Source organism: Trachemys scripta, chromosome 23 (genome assembly GCF_013100865.1).
Source record: "Trachemys scripta elegans isolate TJP31775 chromosome 23, CAS_Tse_1.0, whole genome shotgun sequence".
NCBI classification, from domain to species: domain Eukaryota; kingdom Metazoa; phylum Chordata; order Testudines; family Emydidae; genus Trachemys; species Trachemys scripta.
This window is the reverse complement of record NC_048320.1, coordinates 8,084,304-8,095,649: the sequence shown is the minus strand read 5'-3', so window position 1 is coordinate 8,095,649 and position 11,346 is coordinate 8,084,304. Positions and strand designations below refer to the sequence as shown.

Sequence of the window (11,346 nt, the reverse complement as noted above, 5' to 3'; positions counted from 1 at the left end):
TATTTGACCTTATGCTTTATATAGTGCCACTCTTTCACCAGCATGACCTACTCTGTCATTTTTATATATTTTGTATCCTGATCTTACCCCGTCCCATTGATTATCCTCATGCCAGCAAGTTTCTGCAATGCCTATTATATATCAATATCCTCATTTAATGCCAGGCACTCTAGTTCATCCATTTTAGGATTTAGATGAAAAAGGTGTATAGAAAGTCTGTAGTTCAGCTAGGTCTCTATCCAAATCCCAAAACAGCTGAAGAGGAACAGATGGGTCGGAGAGAAAAAAAGAGGCACATGCTAGGTACGTATCCCAATAATAAAACATTTACTAGAGCAAGCAAAAAGTAAATGAACAGCTGATAAAGAAAACGTCACAATGTCACAAAAACCTAACAGTTTCCGATACTTCTCTTTGTAGAAACAAGATAGAGATGAGAACAGAACTGTTTCAGCAAAAAGGGTTTTTTTTCTCCTACCATTATGGCAAAAAAAAAAAAAAGGGGGGGGAGGGGGGACCCAGGGAATACACACGACAGCAGTTAAGAGTTAAAATCAGTCAAGCGAGATTTTACATTTTTACTATACGTCTCCGATATTGGGCGATTTTTGAGCCATCCCACTTTACTACTTACTTCTATAGGTTCTTCCTAAAGGCTTATCAGCAGCAGGTCCCTGGATTGAAGAACAAGTTCCCCTCCCCTGTGGTTAGTCTTGTTTCATAAAGGGACACTGGACCATGATTAAAGTGGCATATATCAAAGGGCTTCCCTTTTCTCTGAGAAAGCAATTAGTCCTCTCTCAGTGAGCAAACGGGCACAACAGAGATACACGCTCGCTATGCAGGCTTCCACGAAGATTAAGGTTGTTACGTAAGTGGGGTTCTTTCAAAAATAAAAGCCAGCTGGTGCAAAGGCAATAGTTCATTTGCTACAAACTGGCTAGGGTTTCTGTCCTACATTACATGTAGAATTATGGTAAATTGGACCAGACAAGAATCCCTTAAACTGCTTGATGAAATTAACCTTTTATATCTGGCCATTAGCGACACATGGATACATTCTTAACTAGGGGGATGATTTTGAGACCAAATTATGTGGGGGCTGGATGAAAATATGGGGGAGGAATAGATCGGAGACCTTGGTATCACGCAACTCATTGAAAGATTATGCTTAAACAGGTGCGTCCTGAGCATCTCTAGATGGACTGGCTTTTAACATCTACATTGATTAAAGAAAACAGACTACCTTAAACTTTTATGGACGACAGTTTCTTAATGTTCTCAGTGTGTGGAACAAACGGCCTCTTTCCTGCTAACGAGATTGGTTTTTAAATCCAGCAAAAAGTCACTTGAGTGGACGAATTTTTAAATGCAGAACCCAGGAGTTTTATAAAAATGATTTCTCTCTGACAGAAGCATTGTGTTTACACGTCATTAGAGTGAAGCTGTCTGCAGATGTACCAACACCGACTCACATGGGAAGTTTGCATGTTTCCTTCCCCTCTCCTCAATAACCAGTTATCAAAACCCAAGATCTTCCTTAAAAAGACATCACTGCCTGTGTGGATCCCAGGTTACGATGCATCAGCTTTTAACTGTCCCATCGGCTCTTCTTGCGCTTTGGGGGCTCGGGGACAGCAAAACCATCCGTCTTGCTATCCCGGTTGCTGCCATCTTTCTTGTTCTCATTGATCCTGCTCTCGTTGTTTCTACCCTCGTTGTTCCTACCGTCACCCATATTGCGGCCGTCACCGTTATTGCGGCCGTCACCATGTCGGCTACTGTTGCTTCCACCACTAGAGTGGCGGCTTTCACTGTGGCGGTGGCTGTCCCCATGGCGGTTGTCTCCCTGGCGATAGCCATCGCTGTGGCGACCACCACCATCTCCATGGCGCTGATTGTCACTGTGGCGACCATTACCATCTCCATGGCGCGCCGGACTGTCATTGTGGCGATTGCTTCTGTTGTCACTGTATCGTTCTCTGCTGCCGCCGCCGCCAACTCCTCCTCCTCCACCACCGCCATTGCCACCTTCTCTGCTGTTGATGCTGGCACTTGTGCTATTGTATCCCTGAATTCCAACACCTGGATAGACAGGTACACTGCTCAGGTTCCCAGCACTGGTAAAGCCTGGGATTCCCTTTACTGCAGCAGCGGCAATCGGACTGTCAGGACTTGCTGCATTCTGCTGTGCTGAATTTGTTGGTACTGAATTCAAGCTCCCAGCGCTGGTCCATCCACTGGCCCCAGCAGCAGAGCTGCCAGTCTTCTGGTTGTTTAAGCTGGCAGCAACAAAGTGGCTCTTGTATTGTGACTGCAGGAAGTAGAAAAAAAAGAGTGTTAGCCAATACACAGTGACAGAACTTGCAAATGCACACATAGCTCTGGCCTGAACTCTGGGGATGTCCTATGTGAAAGGGGCTCCTCTAAGAAGCCGGTCTTTGAGAGATAACATTAGTTTAGTGCTTCTGAACAAGAGTGAATTAAAGCACACACCTGCTGGCAGTACATACAAATATATGTTGAGCTAAAGAAGGGGACTTCTCTATTATGGAGTTTGTTTGTACACTCTGTAGTGAAGGGACTGTTTATCTCATTAACTCTTACAACTTCCAGTACATCACTGGTGCCAAGCAATTTACACAGAAGACAGGAAAGAAAGGGGACTCCTTTAATGAAGTAGGACATGCGATACTGGGGAACAGAGCCCAGAGGGAGAATGGAAAGCAAAGGCAATCCTGTAATGCCACTGCACTGATCAGATGAGTACCAGCAAACAGGAGATGCATGGCAAAGTTCCTCTGTATAACCTGTCATTCAGAACCCTAAATTAACTCTTCTGCTCACGACTGCAACAGGATTCCAGAATGTTCCCAAGAATTTAGTTATATGTGGACGATATGCCAAAGACTCCAGTTCCCTGACAGCAATCAAACTGCGGGATTGCACTACTGAGGAATAGCTCCTGAAGGGATGTGTAGAGCACCCACACCACAGAACAAAATCCAGGGAATGGAAGTTTTCACTACACAAGCAATAGTAATAAGCGGCAAGAGGCACTAAATTGTAAAAGCGTATTTTAAAGTTTCCAGAACAGGTTGCTGGTGAAGTCTCTCAATCCATGATAGTTTCACAGTTTTACTGCACAAGGAAACTAGAGTCAGGAAGAGGTGGTGCGAATAGCACAGGACATGTATTCTGTTTGTATGACGGGCAGCGTATCCACTCAGAATTAAAGACAGAGAAAGGCAAGATTTTCAGGTGTTAAGTACCCAACTCATACTGAAGTCAACAGGGTCGCTGCCCCTCCAGAAAACTAAGCCCATAGCTTGGTCTCTGATCAGTAGTAAAAAGTCCAGTGTTTACTTCATGAGCTCTTCTTTTGATCTAGGGAACATGAGCGATCAAACAAACCTGAAATGCTGCTTTCATTGCAGACAGTCTGTCTCCCATTGCCCCAGTGGATGGCTTGTACGCTTCATAGTTACTCATCACATTGCTGCTGCTGCTCCCACGGTCCTGAGGAGAAAGCAAAAGGGAAACTGACCATCTCTCTCTAAACTACACACTTTTTACCTCGTCCTACCTCCAAACTCAGGGACCGGATGCTACTCTGCACTATAGTGCCTTTCCCCTGAAGATCTCTCAGCCCTGAGATTGTATGCAGTGTAGTTGTGCTGGTGCCAGTATATTAGAAAGACAAGGTGGGGGTGAGGTAATATCTTTTATTGGACCAACTTCTGCTCTCTCACCAACAGAAGATACTCCAATAAAAGATATTACGTTGTGAGAGGCAGGGTCATTCCCACTTTACTGATGGTTGAAATGGCCAAGATTAGAACTCAGGAGTCCGGTCCCCTGCTCTAACCTCTAGGCAACATTACCAGCAGATGGAGCTGTCCATAAAGAAAAAAAAGAGTTAACAGTGGGAAGGGAAAGAAAAGAAAATTTTTATCTGAAGGTTCACCCTTAACTCAGGTAAACAGATATTTGTGGGATATTCTCATTTCCACCCCTGGAAAGGTGAGCATGAATCCAGAGCAGAAGAGTCCCCTTAAAACCGGTCCCTGCCTGTCACATGGGCCCTGTCTACAAGTCTCCATAAGAACCTAAGAATGGCCTTACTGGGTCAGACCAAAGGTCCATCTAGCCCAGTGTCCTGTCTTCTGACAGTGGCCAGTGCCAGGTGCCCCAGAGGGAATGAACAGAACAGGGAATCATCAAGTGATCCATCCTGTCGCTCATTCCCAGCTTCTGGCAAAACCAAGGCTAGGGACAGCATCCCCGCCCATCCTGGCTAATATAGCCATTGATGGACCTATCCCCCAGAAACTTATCTAGTTCTTTTTTGAACCCTGTTATAGTCTTGGCCTTCCCAACCTCTCTGGCAAGGAGTTCCACAGGTTGACTGTCGTCGTGTGAAGAAATACTTCCTTTTGTTTGTTTTAAGCCTGCTGCCCATTAATTTCATTTGGTGACCCCTAATTCTTGTTATTTACTCCTTCTCATAACACTTCCTTATTTACTTTCTCCACACCCATCATGATTTTATAGACCTCAATCATATCCCCCCTTAGTCGTCTCTTTTCCAAGCTAAAGAGTCTCAGTCTTTTTAAATTTTTCCTCATATGGAAGCTGTTCCATACCCCAATAATTTTTGTTGCCCTTTTCAGAACCTGTTCCAATTCTAAGATATCTTTTTTGAGATGGGGCGACCACAGCTGCACGCAGTATTCAAGATGTGGGCGTACCATGAATGTATAGAGAGGCCATATGATATACTCTGTCTTCTTTCTATCCCTTTCTTGATGATTCCCAAAAGTCCGTTAGCTTTTTTAACTGCCACTGCACATTGAGTGGATATTTTCAGAGAACTATCCACAGTGACTACAGCTAATTTAGTCCCCATCGTTTTCTATGTATAGTTGGGATTATGTAGGCCTAAGCAACAGCTGCAGCTAAAGCAGGGCTGAATATGATTTCGCTGGAAGAGTAGACAAAAACAAAAATCTTCACTAGCTGACCAGGCCCTGACCCTGGTTATTGTACTGGTGCTGCACATGGTACATCATCAATACTTTTCCAGTTAAACTGTGCTCAGTGCCAGCTCAGCGACACTTGTGGCAGACCCTCTGGGCAGCAACGAGTCGTTTTTCTAGCACAGACAGGGCTCTAATGACTGTTCCCAATCAATCTAAAGAAATTCCATAAATCTTTTGCTGTCAGGAACCAACCTGTGCCCAGCTTCTCGGCTCAACTATATCCTGTTCTTGTGGAGCAATCACCACTCCCGGGACCAGTTAGAAGGTACAAGTTTTGTGCTGAATGTCGGCTTCAGGAAAAGGCAAGTCAAATTAGAATTGCATCCCTCTCAGACCTACTCTGTGGCTCTAAACAAAGCCACCAAGGCAAGTACAAGGAGTTTTCTAGGATACATTTGATTCTCAAAGATTCTGAGCTGCGCAACAGTCTGAAACCGGATAGGCTGAATCCTGTGTACAGGCCCTGTGGAGTTACGCGCCAATGTTAGCCTGGATTTTCATGATAAGAGATGCCAATTTTAAGTTTAACAGTTTCAGGGCTCTGAAAATAGCCCCCTAAAGTTTTCTACTTACAGAGCCATCGGAACCCAGGCCAGGGCGCTCGCGGTATCCTAAGCCACCACCGCCGATGTTCAGCTTCTTGCCTTTCCCTCCCTTGAAACGGGATTTCCGGAACCAGGCATTCTGTATGAAACAAAGACAACTACTTGACATGCAGAAAAAATAGCTCAATAATGCAGGCGTGAGAAGAGACAGGTTTAGTTTGATCGTTTTGAAAGAAAAACCTAAAACATCTCTATTTCCTGCCCCAAAACAGACCTTGTCACAAGCTGATGGGAGAGGGGAAACAGCTGTACTGAAACTAAATTGCAGATGGCATCGTGCCCTGTTTGTAACTGGAGGCTTCCTCTATGTTATGCATCTTGTGAGCACTGGTTTTCTTTATTAAACTCTTATGCCATGTTCACGGTTTGTTTTTTCTCTTGTAAAAATACAGGAACAAAGATATTCTCTAATGACCTTCACCATGGGAGGTCTATGGCCTTCCACACTTCACTGTTAGGATCCACTGAGCCTATCAATTCACCCCAGCAACAGCTAAGCAGAAACTAAGGTATCGAAGGCAAAAAGGTGCTGCCCCAGTTACTTGGAACACCTTGAGTTTGCAAAGCTTTATGTCTACACACAAGCACTGTCCCAGGGTTTTATGATAACTGGTTGTACCTGCCAAATGCCTGGCTTGGTTTGCTCGGTCTGATGGAACAAGTAAGGTAAAATTTTCAAACGTGCTTAAGCGATTTAAGAACCTAAGTCCCATTTTCAAAAGTGAGCCCAGGAACCTAAGCCTTGTTGAAAGTCACTGGACTTACTCTCCCTACTCCAGTGGTCCACAAACTGTCCTAGGGGGCATAGAGGAACGTCCGGGGAGGCACGGCAGGGCCCATGACAGCACCCATGAGGGAGCACCCCTCAGCCCCCAGCTCCGGCCCTGCCCCCAGCCTCTGGCTGTAGCTGGGGTCATGGTTCTGCTCTTGGGGCCTACTCCCAGACTCCCTGCCCCCACTCTTGACTCCCAGCTCCCGGACACTGCCTCCAGCCTGGCCGCAACTCCGCTCCCTAACCAGGGAGGGGTGGGGCCCCAGGCACATTCTATTACCGGGAGTGAGGGGGGTGGGGAGAGGGAAGGGCGCACCAAGAGGAAAAGATTGGGGACCACTGCCCTACTCTAAGTCACACTGGAAATTGGGCCTTTTAGACATTTCCAAAATATTTACCCATACAATGTCTAACCTATGTAGAGATGAAGCCACGAGAATACTAACGCCATCCCCAAATTATCCCAAACCTCCTGCTCCCCAGCAGATGTGCTGGGAAGTATGGGAAAAATACTTAAGGAATTCCAGAATGCAATGGTACAACCCTGACTATCAAGCATGCTTTCTGTGGAAATGCCAGCATAGCTTGGACAGACAGTGTTGCTGAGCAGATACTATGAACAGGTAAGAACTCTCTCACAGAGCAGATGTCTCTGCAATGGCTGCCTTGCACAACTCTCAATTAAGCCACATTTTCTAGGTGCCTGCCATAAAGACAGAAAGTGTGCGAGGATTTGATCGTAATAAGCCTCTTTAAACCCATGCAGTGCTCAGCTGGAATCAGCACGTCCTGGCTTCCTTGGCACGGTCAGTCTTTTTGGGCCTCACAAACCCTTGAAAGGTGGACAAGTATGATTTTTACATTTTACAGTAGGGAAATTGAGACAGTGAGACAAAAAGTAATAGAGCAAGTTTGTGACGGAGCTAGGACTATATTCCTGAGCTCCTCATCTCCCCCTTGCCCAGCTCTACCCACTGAATGACGATGCTCCCCCTAGCCGAGAGAGATGTTTTTGTTTGTACCTGCATTGCGAGGTCCAAGAGTTCTTTTGAAACATGTTGATTGGCTCCTTCCATATTTCTGACAAGATCACCAGCAAAATTACTATCCTTGGGAGTCAGTAAAGTGTAAGCTATTCCCTTCTCACCAGCCCTGCCAGTACGTCCAATTCTGTGCGTGTGGGTGTCTATGTCACGAGCCACATCGTAATTGACCACCGTCTTAATGGAAGGAATATCCAGACCACGAGCTGTAACACAAAGCAACATGACGATTCTCTTGAATTAACGCGAACAAATCCCATCCAGATGGACCTGGGCCACTTTACACAGCTCAAACAAGAGAGAGCTTTGCACTAGACTACAGCCGTGTTATAGCTGAAACCACTGGTTAGCTGAAGTTTAATGACATCCACTCTGACAGCAACAAACATCCTACACATCAGGTTAACAGGATCATGGACATTAGAGATGGAAGAGACCCATTCAGTCAAGCATGTCCCCTCTAAGGGTGGGGAAGAGTGCCTTATTAGAGGATACAGCAGATAAAACACAACACTTTGTTTTAGTCAAAAGTCCAGGATCTAAAAGCGGTTTTCCTGAAGGTTTTGGATGTCTGTTTCCCCACTCCTAGAAGACTATGTAGGGTCCTAACTGATTTTAAGCTACCAGACAGTAAATACTTCATAAGGGAGCAGTTAACTTTTTCTAAGAGTAGCTGGCAAGCAGATCTGTAGTCTAGTGTTGTTAGAACTGAAAATAAGACCCCTCTCCCAGTAAAGCGTTCTTCTGAAAAACATCTGACTATTGTTCCTAAGGCTATAGAAGCGAACCCCGCTGCCTTTTGTTTACTTCAGCAATCCACATAATTGCAAGGTGCTGTGCTTCTCTCAGTGGGTGGGTGAGTGGGTGGGTGTGTGTGTGTGCGTGAGAGAGAGTTAGTATTAATACTTTGCCTTTCTCTATCCCCTTTCATCTGACGTTCTAAGAGAGTTTACAATCCCATGAGGTGGGTGGTAGCCATTTTATAGATGCAGAAACTGATGCACAGAAAGGCGAAGTGACTTGCTCAAGGTCACATAAGCCAGTAGATCAGAACCCAAAGCTTGCTGGCATCAGCCTAGTCCAAACTCCCTCTTCAGCTACCTCCTGAAACAGAGCAATAGGGAAAGCCTAACAGGTAGTACACATGGACTTGTATGTAGAGGTGGCTGGAATATTTTTGCCTAAATGAAATTTCAGTGAAGCCAAAATGTTTTGGGGGTTAGGGTACTGGTCTGGGATGCAGGAGATGTGAGAGACCCAGGTTCAAGTGCCAGCTCGGCCTGATTTGAAGTGATCTGGGATGAAAATCTCTGCTCTGAATTAGGCAGAACAGGGACTTGAATCTGAGTGTCTCACATCACAAGCCAGTAGCCTAACCTCTGGGCTATAAGATGACACCCTTTCCTCCCCAACACAATTCATTTTTAAAGAAAACACTCCAAAGGTTTTGTTTTCATTAAATGGGGAACAAAAAACAAAAGTTGCTGCAAAAACAGAACAGCAGTACTCTGATTAGCTCATTTTTCATGTGATCATATTAAAATGTCCATCTTGTATAAGATACTGGGTGATAGGCTGGAAAAAAAGTCTTTCATTTAGCTGCAGTATGGTCAGTCAGCTGCCATGCAAATCTCCCCCATGTTGCTCTCACCAGGGTCAATTGTGCACGTGGCAGCGTTTACTTTCTATGCTGATTCACTAGCCCCTCTGTTGAGCTGCCAGCTTGTATATATTAACTTTAATGAGAAACTTGTTCCCTACCTGCCACATCAGTAGCAACCAGAATTGGGATCCCCTTTTTTTTAAAGTCTGAAATGACTTTATTCCTTTCGCTCTGGTCCATGTCACCGTGAAGCAGCCCTAGGTTATGATCCTCCTGCTTAAGGTTATTGGCCAGCTCCTCTGCATTCGCTTTCTTGGTGACAAATAGAAGAACACTCCCAGAAGAAGTGAACTCCACCAGGTGCCTGGTCAGCCAGTTCCACTTGCTAGGGCCAGAGGGCAGAATCTCCACAATTTGGGTAACATCTTCATTTGCCTATTGGAAGGAATGAGAAGACGACAGTTATAACCTAGAGTGGTAACGGATGGCACAGCAAATACAAGGCAGACACTGAATGCAGCACAGGGATTCAAATCAGAAGGGTAGAGGCGAGGGGGAGGAGTAGGATGAAATGGGGTGAAGTTCCCCTTTTGAAGAAATTTCAACTTCAACTTGTATTTATTCCCTCGCCTTGTCTCGGAATATACTGACCCAATGGGGCATAGAAGGCTGGGACTGGCTGAAGCATCAGTGTGGGAGAGGCAAAGCGCAGACCTTGCGAGGATATCTCTAATGTTCTACAGCTCTACACTACCAGATTTACCATTTAAAATAGATAGATTAAGCAAGACAAGGATCAGAGAGCAGGGGAATAATCAGGCCTAAGGACATGAAGAGAGGGGCACTCATCAGAAAAATCACTTGTGCAGGATCTGAGGAAGAAGGTTCCTCTGGGAGTTGTGACATTTCACCTGAACCAGGGTAAATCATGGTGTTGGTGGGTTCACTGTACAAACTCTACATTGAACCAATAGGAGTGGGGGATATGGCACCATTCGGGGGTTGGACTAGATGACCTCCTGAGGTCCTTCCCAACCCTGATATTCTATGGTGGGTGGGTGGGGGGTATGTGTGTGTGTGTATATACAAATGGTCCCAAAGAGGAGGATGTTTTCAAAACAGTCATAATTTTGCCCAAAGAAACAAGAATATCTGCATTGCCCTGCGGCAACAGAAGGGGCACTGTCTGGCTGAGCTAGCAAAGAGGTTCCTTTTCTCAAAGGCAGAATGCTTGTCAAGGAAGCTGAAAACCCCAGGGCTTTAATCAGCCATTAATTTTCTTTATTAATAAAACATAAGGCAGGCTGTGTTGTCCTTTGAAGGCATGTGTACAGATTTCGGTAGGGAAGGATTCTCTTATAAACGTCCTGCTGTACAGTTAGATCTCAGCAATTTGCATATATTACTTGCAAAATTTCTTCAAAGCAGATGTATGCTTGTCACCTGTTTGAACAATTAGCTGACACATAGCTGTTATGCTGTTGCCCAGCGAGTAAGTAGCCAAAATCCCCACATAAACCAGCTGGAAGCTGTTATATGACTAGTTTCATGAGGAGTCTTATGATAGTAAAACCTGTGCACAGGTTTAATGGATCCTTTACATTTTCAGGGCAAAACCCAGGAATTCCTCCATGTGAGTCTCAGACTAACAGAAATGCCAAATTGCCATGCACTGTGCTGAAAATGTACTTGTGTTGTGTTGCCAGGATTAGACATATACTAACTTTTAAAAAAAGACTTTTATTAGAACAAAATTTCACAAAGTTCTAAGTTAAAATAAAGGGGTCCAGATCTTTTCTAGCTCAGTAACAAGGCTAGGAACCTGTTACTCTCCAGGCAATCAGAGGCTACACCAGGAACTAAGGGCCTGAGCCATTGAAGGTAATGGCAGAACTGGGAAAGACTTTACCTTAGTAATTTATCGGAGTTATTTTTTCTCTAGAGCAATTTTCTTAGTATCAGGGTTGCTCCAGGCGTTAATAAAAGCTCCCATCAGTGAGAATGCTTAGTTCTACAGAGAATTACTACAGATAATTCTTTCCCAGGTGTCTGGCTGGTGGGTCTTGCCCACATGCTCAGAATCTAACTCATCACCATATTTAGGGTCAGGAAGGAATTTCCCCCCAGGTCAGACTGGCAGAGATCCTGGGTATTTTTTGCCTTCCTCTGGAGCCTGAGTCAGTTACTGGTTTGAACTGGAGTAAATGGCTGTAACCTGAAGTCTTTAGATCAAGATTTGAGGACTTCAGTAACTGAGCCAGAGGTTATGGGCCTACTACAA

At 45.0% G+C, this 11,346-nt stretch overlaps 1 protein-coding gene across 2 annotated transcripts in view; it reads right to left on the bottom strand.

Moving 5' to 3' along the window:
- Positions 1 to 304: 304 nt before the first annotated feature.
- The window catches only part of DDX42 (DEAD-box helicase 42), a 30,799-nt gene continuing 19,757 nt past the window's right edge, over positions 305 to 11,346 (bottom strand). For both annotated transcript variants that reach the window (XM_034755720.1, XM_034755721.1), the window contains 5 exons: positions 9,224 to 9,500; positions 7,442 to 7,668; positions 5,616 to 5,726; positions 3,415 to 3,519; positions 305 to 2,314 (listed from right to left, as the gene is read on the bottom strand). In XM_034755720.1, the coding sequence (XP_034611611.1) occupies positions 1,592 to 2,314; positions 3,415 to 3,519; positions 5,616 to 5,726; positions 7,442 to 7,668; positions 9,224 to 9,500 (1,443 nt within the window). In that variant the 3' untranslated portion in view covers positions 305 to 1,591. The remainder of the gene's footprint in view (positions 2,315 to 3,414; positions 3,520 to 5,615; positions 5,727 to 7,441; positions 7,669 to 9,223; positions 9,501 to 11,346) is intronic.